Below are 19,947 nucleotides of genomic sequence, written 5' to 3'. Positions count from 1 at the left end.
GAAAGGCTGGCTCACTGTACCCGCGTCTCTCTGGGGCCCTGCCCTCCTCTCCCCTACCTCTCCCCTACCTCTCCGTCTTTGGACTCCAGTCTCAGCTCTGTTCTGCAGGTGGCCTCCATGTTGCCGGCTTCTGCATTTATTTCTACTCCCTTTGGGGCCTCCATCACCAGAGACCGGGTCGGGGACTCCAACCTGAAATACACAGAAAGCTAAGATTAAAGACCTCATTTCGGCGGTGTGTGAAATTGAAGAGGAAGTTTGATGTCCAGAGCACTGAGTCAGCACTTCGGTATTTGATCCGCCAACGTCTCTAGCTCTGATGAACAAACCTGGCGAAGCGGATGAGGGAGAACCTCTCCGGGCTTACCGTCAGTGCACATCACAACGGCCGTAGGAGGGAGTCCCAGGGCCCTGACTTCCTCTTATCTCACCCCCAGTCGGTCACTGCTTCATCGGTAAAGCTAGCCAAGTTCCTATGTAGGTTTTCTGTATTCCTAGAGTACGGCAACCCCAGGCCTACACTGAGCTTCCTAGACCTGGGAGGTATTCCTGGTACTCGGTCCTGCTTTCTGTGTCTCCCACGGAGGCAGAGAGACACACTTGGACTCAAGCCACGGGGCTGCCCCTATGGGACCTTGGGCAAGCCTCGCTTGCTTCCCCTTTTCTCCCCTTTCCAAAAGTTCTCAGAGCCTGCGTTTCCTCACCTATCAAGCACTTCAAACAGTGGCTGGCGTGTTGGAATGCATAACACTGCTGTTCACCGCTGTTCATGTTGTTACACTCCCAGCAAATCACAAAGCAATTTCAGGCCTTGCTCGAACAGATTTGTCAGGAGAAAATTCGGAACAGCTCAGGGGCGGGAGGGGTTTGGAGAGGGGGATGAGTTCACTGCAAAGCGACGGCACCGGGAGGCGGGTCCCTGTCACACAGCTGCTCCGCCCTTGACTGCGGTGGGCGTTACACGTCTCTGCCAGTTTGCCGGCCCTCACACAGCTACAGCCCCGAACGGGTGCATGAATGTTATTGCAGGTAACTTAATTATCATTAATTATTCTCACAAAACAGAGGCTAATATCCTTAGAGTATGTTAGTTTAATTACTACTGTGTGTTAAATTAAAAACAGAGGCTAATACTCCTTAGAAAGATTTTTGCCTAACTCGCTTCATGTGAAAATGTTACCCACCCGCTGAATAATCTCCCATTTGAGGTTATTGCCAAACACAGATGAATGAAGGGCCTCCTCTCTGTCTCAGAGGGAAAAGTGTCCCAACTCAGGAAGCCAGGGCCTCTGCGTGGCTCTCTGATTCAGACCCATGTCCTGCATTCCTAACTTTCAGACACTTAAAAAAAAAATTCTCACCTGAGCATATGATCATTGATTTGAGAGAGAAAGAAACATTGATGTGAAAGAGAAACATTGACTGGTTGCCTCCTGTTCGCACCCCGGTCGAACCCACAACCTTTTGATGGACAGGGCGATGCTCCAACCAACTGAGCCCCCGGCCAGGGCACTCTGAGACACTCTGCACGTGTTAAAAAGGAACATGACCCTGTCTGCCAGCTGCTGACTCCCTCCTCTGCCTCCCACCCTCCCTGTGCCTCAGACACCCCCCTTGGGCTTCACCAGTGGCAGAAGGAGCCAGCTGACCAGTGGGACGTCACCACTGAGACCCACGCTACCTTCCAGAGGTGCCAGGAGAGGGCTCCTCCACACTGCCAGGCCTGGGCTCCTGAGGTGTGCTCCTGGGCAGCAGGCTCCTCCCCCGACTTTTCTGTTTGCCCTGCAGGGCCTCAGCGGGAGTCAGAGAGGGAGCCTGCAGGTCCGGAATGCGTAGACAGGCGGGATTGGATTCTCTACAGCTCGTTCCTTCCCTTCTGCCGCCCCCCTCTGTGTGCGGCAAAAATCCCCCAAGCCCTTCCTTCTCCTCCCAGCAAGACCTCCCCAAGGCCGTGCTGGTTCAGGTGTGGCTCTGCTTGGAATTAGGGTTCCCCTCTTCTGCACGTGGTTTTCCCCAGTGTAACGTCAGTACCAGGAGGGGTCTCGTTACCCGAGCAACAGGGAGTGCCACCGTGCAGGGCAGCCTTGCCGGCCCACCGAGTCCCCCTCACCCGAGCTCCTCCCGCGCTCTTGACCACTCTCACTTCTGAACTTAGAAGATGGTGTTGCATCTTGTTTTTTTCTGTCCTGTAAGGTCTGACTGACTGAACCCAGTTTATCCTACTTTTTCTAACATCTCCCGTTTTCACTAACGTTTCCCCCTCTGGCCTAATTTTCCCTTCTGGCGATGTTGCCTGCTCACCTCCAGCTGTGCCCACACTCCGCTCCATGGTACGGCTGCCGCCCACCTCCCCTGGGGCCACAGGCCCCACCCCATCTCCGTCCCCTCCTCCCTCCCTCATCTCATCTGTTAGCTCACAACTTCTCCGCAGTCAGTACACCGGTCCATCTCCGACCTGGGCTGTTCCAACCACCTCACAGGTTCACTCTCCCACTGTTCCTCTTCTCCACTGTACTTCACGCCCAAGTACGCCTCCCGAAAGTGAGTTTTGAGTGCGCCACTGGTTGGTTCTTATCAAAACCTCCACAAGTTCCCCAGAGAAGATCTGACCTTCTGAGTTGACTCAGCCATTGAGAACTTGGTCTGATGTTCTGTTAGTTTCATTTCTTGCCACAAACGTCAGCTATGTTTTACCAAGAACATACTAGGTAATGGACCCTGTGCCAACTGCGTCATACATGGTATCTCATTTAATCCCCACACAGATCCTGTGACTTTGCTATTCCTGCGATCCCGACTGTACAAACAAGGAAACTGGGGTAAGCAACTTGCTCAGGATTATACGTCTAGTAAAAGGGCAGAGCCCAGATTCAAGTTCAAAGTTAGTGGACACCAAAGCCAGTGCACTGACCACGCTACCATACCACTTCCAAAAGGACTGAACTTCTTTCCCGTCCATCATATCCTCATGTTGTTCTTTGTCATTAATGCCGCCTCTTTCTTCATGGAATTAGCCCCTGTAGTCCCAAACCAGTCTGTATGCAAGGGTCAGGTGAGGTACTCCGCACACACGGCTCAGTGACACACACTTCCTGGGGCACCACGTTTCCCGTAACTTATTTAAACGGTTGGCAGCGGTGATATCAAATTCAGAAAACGGTGCGTGTGTTCACATTTGGTAGGCAGTATGCAAAGTGAATGATCCATATCAGGACCCCCCCCCCCCCCCCCCAAAACCAGTTGCTGTGGGGAGAAAGACCTTGACAGGAGAAAAAAATCTGGAGCTTGGAGAAGTTTATCAGGTGGTGTGGGCATTTCAGACAGGCCTTGGAATTCACTTTACTCTTGCTCACTGCCTGTGGGCTTCGAGATCAGCAGGGGACCACCCCCCGGACCCCCTGCCCCCCCCCCCCCCCCCCCCCCCCCCCCCCCCGCCCCAGGCCAGAGTGGATGCCAACTGACTACTACCTTTGCCCCTCTCAGCCCTGGGAGTGCCAGGGTGCTGAGCCAGGGAGCGGCTCTGAACCTGCCTCCTACTGTAAAAGGCTTCCAAAAGGTAGACTATGGAGGAAGCAGAGACCAGAGGTAACCGGCTTTCATCTTAACTTCCTTCGTTGTTAGGCATTGTTGACAGTTTACTCACATGCTAATCATTTCTTTGTGATAAAAGGTCTTGCTGGAGCCCTGTGGGGTTGGCAGAGAGCAGACAAAGCACTCCCGAGAGCAAGCCAATCAATTTCTGACCACAGATGACCAGTCCCACAACACCCACAACACAGCGCCAGTGGCTCACTCCGCATTGGCAGGGAGCAAGGAAAAAGGGAAGGCGGCTTCCTCCTGGTGGCTCTGGGAAGAGCACTGCTTCCCTTAGGAGAAAGCGCAGCTCTCCTGGGGGAGGGCTGAAGCCACTCAGAATGGGAGAATGGGAGAATGGGCAGCAAGGGAGGTGCCCTGGCGGGGCCTCGGCTTCAGGAACAATGGTCCTCAGATGCATCAGAGTCCCCTGGAGGGCTTGCTAAAGCAGATTGCTGGGCTCCTGCCCCAGCTCTGATGCCCTGGGGCTAGGGTGGTGCCTGAACACTGGCACTTGTGACAGGTTACCGGGTGATGCTGAAGCTGCTGCTCTCTGGCACACACGAGGGTTAGGTAGGTGACATAAATGAAATGGAAGAGCCCCAAGAGAGCTGTGAGGAGGACCACAGTCTTCAGGCAGTAATACAGGGCAAGTGATGGAGACGCTGTCTGCAGGGGCAGCTGCTATCCTAATCTGTCCCACTGCGGCCAGAACTTCTGATTAAATATATTTTAAAAAATTTTATTCTAAATTGTTCCATTTTTGGAATTGATGCAAAATCAAGATTTCTGAAAATATTAATATGGTATAAAGACCGACAGTGCAATGAGCCTTGTATATGCACCATCCTTTTTAAGAAAGAAGATGTTGTCACCTTTGGAATGCCCTGAGCTCCCCTTCCCAATCTCCTTCTCTCAAGGATAACGGCTACAGGGGATCGGGTGTGCTGTCCTCTTGTCTTTCTTTAGGAGATGACTACACTGCATTTGCCTCCTTGAACAACAGATTGTCTGCTGTCGCATGTTTTTGACTTTACACACGGAGTAATTCCACGTAGGTGTTCTTTAGCGACTCACACGTTTCTCCCTCTCAACAGTCTGTTCCTGAGATGCATCCATGCGTACAGTTTCCCTGGTGCTGTCTTCCCTTGTGATGTTATCTGTCCGTCCTTCCGTCAGACAGTCGGGTCGGTTCCAGGATTCTGCTTCTACAAACTGCATCTCCGCACACTCTTGCACATGGGTCCTGGTGCACGTTTGTAAGTTCTCTTCAGGGCACACGTGTGAGGAGTGGGGTCCCAAGCTTCTAGGATAAGCATATCTACAGCTTTGTTAGGTACTTCCCCACTAGAAGGGTAAAGGGTTCTGCCGCTTCTATTTTCTTGTTCGCTTTTGATATTTTTAAACATGAAATGAGTGTGAAACGGGACGCTATTGTCTTTTAAATGTGCATTTCCAGATTAGTAATGGAGTTTAGCATCTTTTCATTTGTTTGCAAGCCACTTGGGATTCTTCTTCAGTGAGACATCTTTTGTCTGTTTTAATTGCTTTTGTTGTTGTTTTGTGTGTGTAAATTACAGCAATACTTTATTCTGAAAAATAATTATTTAGTAGTTCTCTGGATTGACAGTTTCCTTTGAGTCTGTGCTTTGTCTTCTCACTTCATGCTTAGCATCTTTGAAGGAATGAAGTTTTACATTACAGGGTCCACAAATTTACGATCTTTTCTTCTAGGGTTTGTGCATTATTGTCTTATCTAAACAATCCTTCCCTGCAATGAGGTCATCAAGTTCTTCTACACTGCTTTAACATTTTTTTTTTTTTTGCTTTTTCAGTGAAGTCTCAAATTCACCAGGTATTAATTGTTGTGTTTGGTCGGAAGAGTTGGGATCAGAATAGATGCAGATGCATGATGCTGATGACACCTGGTGAAAGCCCACGTTTCACTCTGTCTCAAACGATGTAGCCGTGCACCTGTGAGTTTCTTTCAGGGAGTTCTAGTCTGTTTCATTGTTCTATTTGTTTATCCCTACGATACCAGTTAATTATTGCAGCTTATTTATTACAATTTTAAAATAATTTCTACTTCACAAGGCACCTCCTCTCACCTTGTGCTAGCGGGCCTTCATCTCCCACGTGCATTTCAGGACAAACCTAAGTTTTACCAAAACGCCCTTTTGGCATTCTGACTTATGTTCATTCCGTCTGTCTCTATTCAGTTGTGTTTCCTTTCATGTATTTTGGTGCCGCTTTAACACTTCTCTCTGTGTGGGTTCAGTGTATCTTTTGTGGCTATTGAAAACGGTATTTTTATTTAAAAAAGTATGTCTCTTACCCTACTTCCTTTTCCTTTTGAATTGATGTCCAATTATTTTGTACGTTGATCTTCTACTTGACATCTCAGCAAATCATCTTATCTTTCATAATGGGTTTAAAGGTTATTTTCAGTGTTCTTTGCAGGCACTAATTAATTTATGACAGTTTTGTATCTTTTTTATGTCTTACACCTCTTGTTTCTTTTTCTTTCTACACGGGTATTGCTTAGGGCTGACTGTCCAATGCTGTGCCAACTAGAAGTAAGAAAGTGGCCCTGATGCTGTTTCCTGACTTTATAGGGAAAACATGGAGCAATTTACCATTCAGAATGATTTTTTTGCTCTGTTTCTTTCCTCAAATGCTTTTTATTAGGATAAGAGCGTTACCTTTTATTCTCACTTTGCTAAAAGATCCCATCATTCATTAACATAAATTTTATCAAGAACTATTTTTTCTTCGTATATTTCTCCTTAATGGGTGAGCTATATTAATTTACCAATAATAATCCACTCCTGTGTTTTCGGCATTAACCCGCAGTCATTATGTATGATCTTTTCCAGATGTTTCTGAACCTATGTTAATTTTTAAGGGATTTTTGCACCTATGTTCATGAGTTAGTTTATCCTGGGATTTCTCTTCCTTGTAAGATCTTTGCCATGTTCTATTACTTTTCTATATTCTAGAATTTTATGTGCAAGGTTAGAATTATTTGTCCCTGATATGTTTAAACTCATTGATAAACCCTCTGTGCATGGAGAAACATCTTGTTTCCATCTTTGAAAGCAATTACAGGATTATACAGTTTTTGTGTTTCTTCTCAGAGTGGTTCTGGTAAGTTATCTTTTTGTTGGAATCTTTCTATTTCATGTGAAGGTGTAGATTGTTTGGCAAACCTTCTTATAATGTCTCCGTTTTTCAAATGCCCCTCTGTTGGTAGTCACGTCTTCCCCCCCTGAGCCGCACCGCTAGCTACACTCCTTTCAAAGGGCTAGCTTTGCGTTTTGTTGACCTTATCTGTGTTATACATACTTCTAGTTCTTGAATCTTTCCTCCTCTTTTTCTTCTAGATAAATTAGGAACACTCCAGTTGTTTGAGGTTCTACAATGTGTTACCTTCTTAGTTAATTTTTGCCTTTACTAATTTTTAATCTATGCCTTTAGAGTTACGCATTTTCCCTTGGAAGCATCCTAAAGGAGTATTTCTAATGTAGGTATAAATATTTTCTAATTTTAGTATGGATTCTCCTGTGGCCTGTGAGTTTTATAGACCACAGGAATTGTTTTCTCAATTTCTAAATATTTGAGATTTTCTAGGACATATTTCTGGTATATATTTTCTTCAGTGATTTTAAACTTTTGAACATTGATTTTGAACTGATAATCTTATAATAAGAGACTATTTCCTGTATAAAATTCAAACCTTTAAAAATCAGAACTAGCTATTGGGGCCAGCATGTTTCAATTTTTATAACTATCCATGCCCTTCTGAAAGGAATGTTCTGCAGTAGGTGCTATATTCTACATACGTCTATTAATTGAAAATATTTAATTGTTCTTTTTGAATATATATCTGTTATCTGTTTGATCTGTCAGTTACTAAAAGGGGTATGTTACGTGCACACCAGCTTAGAGCTATTCCATCTCCCTCATCTGTCTACAGCGATCCTCTGTACTTCTTACAATGGTTTGTTCTTAAGTCCATTTTGCCTCTTACTGTAGTTGTTCTCACTCTGTTTCTGTCAGTATTTTCCTTGGAGACATTTTTCCCATACTTTTAAATATCAGCCATTCTGTACATTATGTTTTAGATGTGTCTCTCGTACAACTGGATTTTTAGTTCAGATGACTTTATATGGAGGTAAAATTTATAGACAGTGAAATGCACAGATATTTTTATTTTACTGACAAGTATATATTGTATGTGTCTAAGGTATATAACAATGTTCTTTGCATTTTCCCACTTTTTACTGAATTTTTTGGGGTGACACGGGCTCACACAACGACACAGGTTTCAGGTGCACAGTTCCACAAGTCCCCATCTGTGCACTGGACTGAGTGTTCACCGCCCAAGGTCAGGTGTCCTCCACCCCATTTGTCCCCTCTGTTCCCTCCCCCACCCCATGACCACTCTGCTGTCCACGCCATGTGTCGATGCACGTGTACACTGTGAGGTCATCCCTCCTGTTAAGCTAGTTAACCTGTCCATCACCTTACCTGTTCCCCCCACCCCACAAGCACGGTAAGAGAACTTAATATCTACTCTCAGCGTATTTCGAGTATTTAATACACCGTCGTTAACTGGAGCCACCCTGCTGCAGAACTCCCTTCTCTTGTAACTGGGATCTATGCCTTCTACCCAGCACCCTCGTGGGAGACATTTGGCAGTTTCCAGTTTGGGGCCGTTTTGTACAGAGGGCTGTGAACATTCTTCCCCAGGTCTTTTTCAGGACAAAGTTTTCATTTCTCTTAACTAAGTGGCCATGAAGGAAATTTCTAGGTTATTAGAATAGGTGTCTCTTTAAAAAGTGTGGGTAGGAAGCACGTGGAGGGGAGAGGGCCCCCAATGGTCCCTGCCTCCTGGGACTCAGGCCCTGCTCATGTGGCTCTCTCCCCTCCATGTGGGCTGGACGCGGGGCCTTGCTTCTACAGGAGGAGAACTTGGAAAAAGTGATGGGGTGTCCCTTAGGGGACTGGGTTACATAGAGACTGTGGCTTCCCTCTCAGGTTTTGCTCTCACCCCCTCACTCTGAGGGACGTCAGCCGCCACGCTGACAGCTGCCCCGCAGAGGTATCTCAGGACTGAGGGAGCCCACGGCCCCTCCCCAAACCAAGGGTGCTAAGAAACCGCAGCCCTAGCTGACCGCTGACCTCCAAAGCCCACCACTGCCCTGAGGCAGAGGCACCCATCACTGAGCCGCACTCAGGCTTCTGACCCGCTGGGAGGCGGTCACTGTCTGTTGTTTCAGGCTGCAGAGTTTTAGGAGAGTGTGCGACACAGCAATAGATGAACACAATAAGAAACCGCCCAACGATTTTCCAGGATAATTGCACAATTTTACATTCCTACCACCAATACTGGTGTAATTAAAGCCATTCTAGTGGCTACAAAATAGTCCTTTATTATGGTTCTCATTTCCCTGATGATTAATGATATTGAGCAGATTTTCATGTGCTTATTGCCTATTCAAAGATTTTTTTAGGGGGAGATGTCTGCTTGAATCTAATGTCCAACTTTTTTGCAGTTCTGTTGTTTGTGTTTTTGTTATTGATTTGCTTTACCAATTTATCCATCAACTATCTATGTATATGCAGTCATTTCGTCTCTATTCCACGACTTGCCAATTTATTTTTAAGCAACGTACTATGGTAGATTTTAATTTGTCATGCATTTTATGTTTAGCGCTTTCATGCATTCTCTAAAAAAAAAAAAAAAAAACACTGTCTATGCCAAGGTCAGAAAAATGGTCTCCTATGTTTTCTTCTAGCAGTTTTATAGTTTAGCCTTTAGGCTTAGATTTATGACCCATCTTAACTGGCTTTGAAGAACAGTGTGAAGGTTAATTTTTTCCCCAATAGGTTTATCCAGTTCTTGCAGCATAATTTATTGAAAAAAAAAATCCTTCCCCTATCAAACAGCACTGCTGCTTTTGCTGAAGACAACGTAGCCACTTGTTTGTAGGTCTGTTTCTGTCTGTGCTGCTCTGCGTATCTATTTGTCCAGCCTCGTGGCAATACCATAACTCTTACTGTAAGTCTAAAAATCAATGTAAGGGCACAACAGCATTCATTTTCATCACGGCTAATGATAGTGAGCAAAGTTTCATGTTCTTATTGGCTATCCAAAGATGTTCTTTTGGGAGAAATATGCTTAAATGTTATGCCCAACTTTTTGCAGTTTAGTTGTTTATGGTTTTGGTATTGATTTGCTATATATTCTTAGTAAAATTATTTTAGACATACATAGATAGAAAAATCTACAGACTTCAGTCCTTTAACTTTTGCAAACAGGAAACAGATGGTTTTGGTATTCAAGATACTTTCCGATGTTTATCTTAAAAGCCCGTTGGGATTTTTCTTAGACCTGTAGATAAATTTTGGGGAGAGTGGATATCCTAGCAATATTGAGTCTTTAATGGATTAAAAAAAATCTTGGGAAGAGTGGATATCCTAGCAATATTGAGTCTTTAATGGATTAAAAAAAAATCTAACAGTCCAAATTCACAATTCTTGATATATGAACTACTGTTGCTATATATATTTTGGTACTGTATTCTTTAGTCAAGCAAGGTTACTATTTATATAATCAATGTTCATTTACATATATTCATGTGTTTTCCCCCTTTCTTCACTTATTCCTTCTGTCATCTTAAACTTACCTTCCTTTTAACACCAAGAAAATGAAGTTGATAATTTTCTTTTAGCGAGGTTTGCTGGGGAACATTCTCAGTTTTGTTTTCCTGGAACAAACCTTTCATTTCCCTTCCTGGGGAGAGGGGCTGTGGCTGGAGGCGGACTCTGCCTACAGTGACTGTGTCTGAGGAACTGATAATACTATTCCCCTGTGTTCTGGTCCTTCCTGTTGCGGCTAAGGAGTCAACTGTCAGCTTACCTTCAGTTCTAGAATTTGGATTTGGTTCTTTCTTCTGTTGTGATTTATCTTTGATGTTCTGCAGTGTCATTTATATGCCTAGATCTGGATTTAATTTTATTACTTGGGTGTTTTTTTTTTTTACTCTCTAAATTTGTAGTTTTGTGTCTTTCATCACTTCCGGGCATTACTCACCTGATAGGTCTTTGAAAACTGTTTTGGCTTTATTCTCTCTCTCTCTCCTCATTTCCAGTAGCATTGCTATGATCCTGCCTCCCTGCTGTCTGCATGATTCTTCAGATACATTTTCATGTTCATGTGTTTTTTTATCTATGTCTTACCACATATGCTGGGGTTTTACTTTTTGAGATGACATTGTCATTTCTAGAAATTCTGTTTGGCTTCCTTTTAACTTTGTGAGCCATTTTTATGTTTTTTTTTTACTCTTTAAATTCCTTCTTTGGTTTCCTTACTCTTAGTAAACGTACTCACTTTATGTATTTCTCTGCTAATGCGCACAGCTGAAGCCTCCGTGGGTCCTAACTGGCTGCCTCGTTGTTTTTCTTCGTGCTCCCGTTCCTGGAGCCTGGTTTCTGCGTGTGCTGCGTGCTTCTGGGCTGTGGGTTAGTGTTTCTTTAATCTTTATCTGCAGACGCATATTTAGAGATAAACGCAGGCTTGCGTGCATTTAAGGTGATTTTTCTCTAGAAGATTTGCATTTGTTTCCATTAATCTCTGGTGCCACTTTCAGCTTAAACTACAAACTAATTTCTTTGCTTGAGGCTTCAGGACCACCCAGGTTATATGAATTCAGGCTACAGACCGGAGTGGCAGCCAGTTTGGAGACAACAAGTGTTGGAAAAATGTTTTGTTGCTTCTTCCATTCAGTGCTGAGGTTCAAGACAGGCACTTTGCCTTGCAGCCCCCTGGGTGGAAAGGTCATGGGTGGGGAGGATTAGGCCACTTGCATTGTATTTCCTCCTAACACTGACGGTTTGGTACACCAGGGTCCCGTTTTCACTGGACCATCTGCTTCGAGTGGGTCCTGAGGTTCGGCTTTGTTCCCCGGACCGTCTCCAGGGGCGTCCAACCTTTTGGCATCTCTGGGCCACACATTAAATACATTGTGACACAGTCACAAAGAAGGACCATAGTATTTTAAGTAAATTTACGATTTTGTTGGGCCACATTCACGGCCATCCTGAAGTGCATGTGGTCTGCGGGCCGCAGGGTGGACCCCCCTGCAGTGAGGCTCTGGACACTGAAGCTGAACTGCATCTAGTTTAGCAAAATCTGTTCAGTTGCAGCTGACCTCAGTGCTCAGATTACTTCTCTGGGGTCCCATGCTATTTTAGGTTTTGGAATCTGAATCATCCCACTGAAACTATTTTAAAACATTTTTACCCAATAATAGCTTTAGTTGTTTTCAACTAAAACAACTGGTTGGGGTGTTTAGCCTACCATATTACTGAACGAGAGGCCCACATTTCTGATTTTTCCAAAAATCGATTTTGAAATTGTACAGTTTAACTCATATTTAAAAGTGGGCAACATTGTTATTACTTATTATATTTCAAACCAAGGATGTTACCAACTTTCTGAGACCCAGATCTGGCTTAAGGGCTGCCAGTAAGCTATTAGAAAACTGTCTAGAAGTTTATCAATCAGGGTGCAATCTGCAAAAGAGCGTGTATGAGTAATGTGTGTATAGGTACATGACAGGAATTGAACCTCTAGAGTGGGAGCTGGGTAGGTGCACAGCCTATAGGGATGCGGTCCTTGCGTCTGATGCTGCAGCCTGAAGTCAGCCAGACAGGCGCCCCGGTGGGAAAGGTGGATGGGCAGTGGGGAGGGTGAGAGTGGGCTGGAACCCCCCACGATGAGCTGGTCCCTGTCTCTTACCACTTCCAGGTCTCCAATTTGGGGAAGGGACAACTGCTGCCCTTCCTTGTGGAACTAGGGATGCTTGGTCCTGGCCCCGGCGCTGGGGGAGCTGAAGAAGGATCCAAGGGGAGCTGGAGGACCTAAAGACGGGGGCTGCCCCACGCCGACCAGGTGAGCTGGCAGGTGACTTTGACGGTGCCTGGTGCCCTGTACCCACCATCCAGCGTGAGAGGAAAACAGCTGTGGCTTCACTCCCACCGTCCAATCCTCCTGCAGCTCCGCTCACTCGGAGAAGGGAGTTCTGGGGGCCTCAGGGGCAGCTCAGCTACCCTGATCAGTGCAAATCCACACCACTGTGCCATCCTGCTTCAAGTGGCTGCTTTGGCTTACTTAGAGTTTTCCACACTGCTCAGGGGAATACATTTCAGCTTCCAATATAGAAGCTGATTAAAAGAAAATAAGCACCTACACAAAGTAAAGAGAAACGGGCTTTTCTGATTATATGGGATCTGCTTTTAAGTCAAGCAAAAGTTACTTTGAAATTCATGCTTCTCATATGTGACAGCTATTTAAATTTCATGAATGGAGTTGCTGAAAGATCTGTCTGTCTTTAAGTACCGAGGTGAAAATCTAAGCAGAGTTCTCTCTAAGGTTCTGCTGTCAAGATTTAAGCACTGGGTTGGTTATTGTCACTTGGAGGCCATTTCTTTCAGGGGTACAGTGGTGCTCTGTCCTCCGGAGCAAAGCCACTTTGAAGTCTGCTTTCATGACAGGCGAGCCAGGCCGTCACAGAACGCTCTTTGGAATCAACCCTTCTCTCCTGGTGTTGAGCTTCTTGGTTTATTTCATAAACATGTATTATACTAGACCTCAGGGGACGGAGAAGTGGCCTCGGTGCCAGGCTGGGAGAGTCTTTAGGAAGTGGCTCATTTATTTGGACGTTAATGAACTCCTATTATATGCAAAATGCTGGGGTTATAGTTGCCAACCGTATAGACCTCCTCCCTGCCCTACTGAGTGAATGTGAGCTTGTGCATGGGGTACATTGGGCAGCTGCTGGTTTACGGTGATGAGGAGTCCTCAGGGAAGGCGGGCAGGGGACTGTAAGAGCTTCGTGGCTGTGCACTGGCTTGTGGGAGGAGCTGGGGTCTGGGAAGGCTTACGATGACACCTGGAGGGTAGAAGGGAGTTAGCCTGGTGAAAGGTGACCATTCCAATTAGATGGAGCAGCACAGATGAAGACTTTTAGGAGAAAAACTGTTTTGTGGCTTAAAAAAAAAATTGAAAGGTCCATAGCAACTGTGGTATGAATAAGAGGGGGCCAGAGGTAAGTTAGGCCTGGCCTTGCAGAACATGGAGAGACAAGGAAAGGCTTTAAGTGCAGTGGGGGAACAGGGGCATAAAAAGACAAGGGACAGCCTGATCCGATGTCTGTGTTGCGAAGATGACCGTGATAGTTACTTCTATGCATCAGCGCGACGGGACACAGGGTGCCCAGGCGTGTGGTCAAACATCGCCCTGCTTGTCTCTGTGAGCGGCTCTGGGTGAGAGAAACATTTACATACACCAGTGGACGCAGTAAAGCAGATCGCCCTCCCTAACGTGGGTGGGTGGCCCCGTCCAGCCAGCTGATGACCTGCCTAAAACAAAGGGCTGAGCAGGAGGGAACTTCGCCTGCCTGCCTGCCTGCTGAGCTGGGACACTGGTCACCTTCCTCTCTCGGACGAGAACTTACACCACCAGCTGTCCTGGGTCCCCGGCTCGCTGAGCGCAGACGTCAGGACTTCTCAGCCTCCATCATCAGGTGAACCAAGTTCCTCATGATAAATTACGCCCCCCCCCCCATGTGTGTGTGTGGTATTAGTCAGGGTTCTCCAGATACACAAAACCAACAGGATGCATCTATGCGTGTGTGTATACAATTACCCTTAGACACACCTGTGCCTGGGTACAGAGTAGAGAGTGGAGAAGAAGGAAGGGACAAACATAAGGACTGCCAGAGAGGAGCCAGGAGTCGTGGTTATCCGCGTGGGAGAAGACGGCGACTTGGAATTAGTCAGAGGGTGATGGAATTAGTCAGAAATGATGTCCAGCGCGGCGAGTGCTGTAACTGGGGTACTGGGTGGGCCCGCCGCTGAGGTAGGGGGGGAGTGCGTGGGATACTCACAGAATGGAAGGGTAGAAAAGTGTGAGTGGAGTTTCAGGCATGTTGAATTGGACGTGTTTGGAACGTCAAGGGGAAATGTGGGTATGCAGGGCTGCAGACGGACACAGTGGGAGGGAGTCTGATTGTGGCCGGCCGCAGAGTCCTCTGCGGCGGCGTGAATGACAGTGTGGGTATGCCGCCCCTGAAGACTCTTTGCAGACACAGTCTGGAGTGTCAGCTGCCTCGCTGGGCTGCTGAGACGAGGAAGGTGCTCTGAGAAATCGTTGTTTTAGCCAAGTCCCCAAATGGGTGGCTTTTGAAGTGTTCTCTCTCTAGCTACAGACAGAGCAAAGTCCCCACCAGATTCCACAGTGCCCCGACTCTGCTGCGCCCCAGGGCGTGTCACTGCGCCTGTGTGGCTCAGGGACTGTGACAAGGAGGAACTTCCTCACATCTCCCAGGTTTACAGGAAGCCCTGGGCAGGTGTCTGCCCTGTGGCACCATCATCTCCCCGCCCCTTTCTGCCTCCAAAATCCCTGCTTCTCTGCGCAAGCCGCCCTGTTCCAAGTGCCCATGAAACACGGGGCGGCCACGGTGTCCCTCTCCCCCTCACTCACTCTCGGAGGTGTCTTAAATCCAACAAATCCACAAAACCTAAAACGCTATCGCAAGGTCTGTCTCTGGGACTCAGAGCATAATTTACTCGCTGTTGGCACTATCAGTTTGTTCTCTCTGTTTCAAGCTCATTTTTTGTTGAAATTGTTTTTGTTGAAACAGTGATTACTTACCCAGATTTCTCATTTTCATTTCCTTCATCATGTGAATCTACATTAATCACTTCCAAACCGAGACAAGCTTTTAGATCATATTTCGCTCCCATCCTCAGAGAATGGAGAACAATAGCTTTTATTACTTTGGGGAGCGACCTTCAAAACACCATAAAAAGCCAAGCAATATATGTGGTAACTGAAACAGCAGAGGTTAGCTCGTCTTTCCTAGGCAAAGGGCAGCTTCCCACGAACACCAGCACTCGGATTAGTCTGTGCGTTCTATGTTCGAGGACCAATGATTAATGAGGTAAAGTTATGATCCAGAGGGAAGCAATTTAGGGAAACAACCTGGTGGGAGGCCGTGTGAAGTCGGGGGTGCTTTCGTCAGCTGGAGCAGTTGCTCTGAGGGAGTCCTTGACGTGGCTGAGGCCCTCCAGTCAGAATCACCTGGGGCGCTTTCAAAGCATGGGTCACGCCCTGTACCAATTAAATCGGCCTTCCAGGGCATCTGAATTTTTAAAAAGTCGTCTATATGGTGGTGATGGTTGACAAGCACCGACTCAGGCGGACGTGGCGGATCCGAGTGTGTTGCAGATGCATCATGTTAAACACGGAGCCCTGCCACCCCACTGACCGACGGGGACAGGGTGGTTACACCACTGTTTCCAGGGAAAGAGGAACCCAAGCTGCCGCCCCAGGAGCTGAGTCAATGTACCTGATCAAACGGAGACCCGCACCTGCTCTGTAGGTTCGCTGCACTACCTGGGCCACTTCCACTTTGGGTTGCTGGTCTTTTGATGCTGTGTTGATGCTGTTTATCTGCCCCATAGCCTATCAGCAGGACTTGACTCAAAGAGTGTGTATATTTCTCAGTTTCCTCATTGATTGGAAGTTTGTTAGCTCTCATGGAATCTTCAAGAGCTCCAGGACCATATTTTAATTGTGCTCTTTGACACACACTAATGAGCCAACATGGGTGTCTCCCATCGGAGAAGCCGACCTGCTTCAGTGCAGTGGGCTGCTGTGAAGTCAGGGTGCGGTTCCGGTGCCAGACGGCTTCCAGACACAGTACTGGCCACCGTCACGCCAACCCCTGTGGTCGTTCAGTCTTCAGCCTGCAAATTCACAGTGTTCCCTCTGACCACATTGTCTTGCCGCCTCTGTGACTCATCCTGTATTTCTGAGTTAGGCTTTCACGTGGTCCGCTTCAGAGAAACCTCAGAGGCCTCAGGCAGAGGCGCGGCGTCAAGTTCCAGGGGCAGACTTAGCCTCACATCTCATCAGTGAGGCTATGTGACAGCTGTGCACGGTGGGTGCTTTTCATGAGTATTGTCCCATCTGACACTCACCACCAGCCCCATCTGTGAGCTGTGGCAGTGGAGGTTTTGAGAGGTTAAATGTCGTGGTGCAGACCACGTGCCTCGAGAGTGCAGATCACACCATGGCCCCCTAATTCCTAGCTAGTATGTTTTATCATATCCCCTGGTTCTGATGGTTGAAAACTAGTTTAACATATTGGGTGGAAATCTCATCGAGCTGTGGCATCTGCAGCTGCCAGGGGTCAGCACTTCGTGTTTACAGAGACAAGCGTTTGCTTTAGCAGCAGTTTGGTGACCCTGAGGTTTCTTTCATCCAGGAGACAGAGGACCTGCAACGGAGCCTTCGGTGAGACAACCTGAGGGACCTTCCCGGTCGGTCATCCTGTTCCCACAAATGGTAGGTCCCCCTGCCCCATCCTCTGTCTGTCCCCTTCTCACCCTTCAAGTGCCACTTAAATGCCACCTCTTTAGAGAGGCCTTCCCTGGCCACCCCTTCTGTCACTCAGTGACATTCCTTCAGGCCGCTGAACATAGTCTGTAATCATTTCTCTATTTACTTGTTACAATCTCTTCCTTCCTCTCCAATAAGGTCTGCGAGGGCGGGAATCCCACTAGGTCTAGGCCCAACAGCAAGGAGGTTGCCTGGCCAATCACTGAGTATTTGTTGAACCAAGTGCCGCTGAGTTCTGCTCCCGAGCATGGACTACCGTGCCCTTGCTCTCTTCCGAGTACGGTCCAGGACTGTGAAACTCTCTTTCCTCGCCTCCGCTTACCTTCTGGGTATGACTGCGGACGATTTATTATTGTAGTCCAATTACATTAGAATTGGCAGTCACATTAGTGTTATTTCATATCGAGTTTAGAACAAAATGATAAAATATGTCCCTCATTGTGGGGCCCATTTTGCTAGTAACTACCTCATTCTATATTTCTGCTGCTAGGGCCATAGTCTGTCGCCCCGCCCCCCCACTCCCAGCCTAAATTTTTAACCTGAAGTTCTTGGGAGGAAATATAGGACAGTGGTTTAAAACTTGAACTCGAGAGTCAGAATTTTGAGTTCGGGCACTTCCGTCTGCTGGATGTTTGACCTTGGGAACGTGGGCAAGCCTTGCCGAGGCTCAGCTGTTGGCCATGCTCCGCAGGGACCACGAGGCCTCCCTTACAGGGCTGTCCAGAAGCCGGAATGCGGAAATGTACGTGAAGCCTTAGCGGGGGCCACAAGCTGTGGGGTAAGTGACCGTTTTATGACTGCATTCATCCCGATAGAAACTGTCACACCTATTTACCCCGCCTCTTAAACTGGGGTTAGACAGAGTGAGTTCTTTCCCCCTGATCTCTAACTCCCTCTGACTTCCTCAACATTTTATCATCCACAAGAGGCATCCTGGTTAACCCACTGGCCATGTGACAGACTGCAAATAGCTGGAATGCCAAGAGTAATTTCATTCCAACATGTTCAAATGCTAGTTAGTGGCCAAAGAAGTCCATTCCTTCTGCAAAAAAAAAAATGTGTGTTGACTGTTACAAGATTTACTAAAATGTCAATGACTTTGAGAGGGGAAAATCTGGCCACATGCTCTCTGCATTAAGAGTTAAACACTGATCACAGATATTGTGCCTTTGGAGTCTAATGGGCTCCTGAACAGTGATCAGAAACTTGGATTTTGTAGCAAACCGTGCTTCTCAGAACTTGAGGTTTCCCAGGTGGCTGACCGGCTACAAAACTACAGGTACAATAACCACAGTTTCTGGACGAACTCCCTCTCCAGCCCATCCCGTACCCTGTCATCTCCAGACCGTGGCATTCTTTACACTGAGAGGCCCTTCCTCAAGTGGGAAAGGAGCTCAATAATTGATGCGAATATCAAAGAGATGATGTGCATTTCCACACTCCCGGCACTCACTAATGACGGTAATAACTCTCACGTCTCCCCGGTGAGAGCTAATGCTCTCAGATGTTTAATGACCCTACAGCAAACCTGACTCCACGAGTAGCGGCGAGCGAGGCTGTCGGTTATTTTAAATTAAGAAATCCACAAATGTTATTTAGACTTTTTTTCCCTTGAAATGAAATCACTAGCTTTGATCTGGATTGGAAGCCAATTCAGCCCCCTGGGACAGCACACCACAGCAGAAGGAGCACCGACTAGGAGTGGATTTTTATCGCCAGGTTTGCCACCGAGTTGTCCTGTGGCCTCAGGGACGCACTCTCCGTCAGTCAATGAGAGGGGCAGAGTGGCAGCTGAAAGGGTGCCACTTTCAGCTGAAAGAGACTTCTTTACAGATTTTGGAAGATTAATAGCAAGTCCCTGTATTGCCTCCCGTATGGTCTCGTGTGGTACGAGAACCCCCCTGTCTGTGGCGACCAAAACAGGTAAGCTCCGTAGCTCTAAGGAGGCTGAAAAGTAGAAACTAATTATCTTGTATGTGAATAATTATACTTCATTCAAGTTTAATTTTATAAAAGCTATTAAAAACCACTGCATACTTACTATGTACTGCGACGCGCTGTGCTAGGAAAACAATATTACACTATTCTCAGCCTCACTGTCAAGGACCCCCGTTTGACAAGCAGGGAAAGTGAGGCTTGGGGGTGCTAAGCCTGCGCTCACACAGCTAGGAGGGAGCCTCACGGTGCCTGGTCCAGCCCCAGCACCGGGACCCACACTTTGAAAGGCTGCCCCCAACCTGCCTCCAGTTACTGAGCCAGAGCAAGTGTTAGGGTAACGTGACTAAGGTTTAGGGCTCTAGGGGAAGAGTAAATTATTAAAAAAAAAATTCAGGGAGTACCTTATTTGTGTTGAAAGACATTTTGGATAAGGTGAATGTATCCATTTAAAATGAACGTAAATGGTTTCTGTTTGATATTACTTAAATATTTAAAACCTTTTTCTTCAGATTTTTATTTGTTTTTAAAGAGAGAGGAAGGGAAGGAGAAAGAGAGGGAGAGAAACATCAATGTGTGGTTGCCTCTCACACGTCCCCTCCTGGGGACCTGGCCTGCAACCCAGGCCTGTGCCCTGACTGGGTATGGGACTGGCGACCCTTCGGTTCACAGGCCCAAGCTCAGTCCACTGAGCTACACCAGCCATGGACTATATTTTTGTCTAGCCATGACATAAATAACCAGTTAATACCTATTTTGTAAGTAATTTGGTTAGTACATATTTTGCTTTTTTTCACAGCCCACTTGAGGATCCTCCCAGGTTAAAGAATGACATGGGAAGCCAGAAGGAGCATCGAAAGCGCTGTGGACAGAGGCCCAGGGTTCTGTCTCGGGCTCAGTCTGGTAAGCAGAGGGCGTGTTTTGACAGTGATTTGTGAGTCTTAACCAATAATGACCACCATGTA

At 46.8% G+C, this 19,947-nt stretch overlaps 1 protein-coding gene across 2 annotated transcripts in view; it reads right to left on the bottom strand.

Moving 5' to 3' along the window:
• SGCD (sarcoglycan delta) overlaps window positions 1-19,947 on the bottom strand; it is a 770,090-nt gene that overhangs the window by 5,029 nt on the left and 745,114 nt on the right. For both annotated transcript variants that reach the window (XM_036014319.1, XM_028528196.2), the window contains one exon: window positions 69-192. In XM_036014319.1, coding sequence (XP_035870212.1) covers window positions 69-192 — 124 coding nt within the window. The remainder of the gene's footprint in view (window positions 1-68; window positions 193-19,947) is intronic.

Source organism: Phyllostomus discolor, chromosome 13 (assembly GCF_004126475.2).
Source record: "Phyllostomus discolor isolate MPI-MPIP mPhyDis1 chromosome 13, mPhyDis1.pri.v3, whole genome shotgun sequence".
Lineage (NCBI taxonomy): Eukaryota > Metazoa > Chordata > Mammalia > Chiroptera > Phyllostomidae > Phyllostomus > Phyllostomus discolor.
The sequence above is the reverse complement of the archived record's forward strand: the minus strand, read 5'-3'. Positions and strand labels throughout refer to the sequence as shown.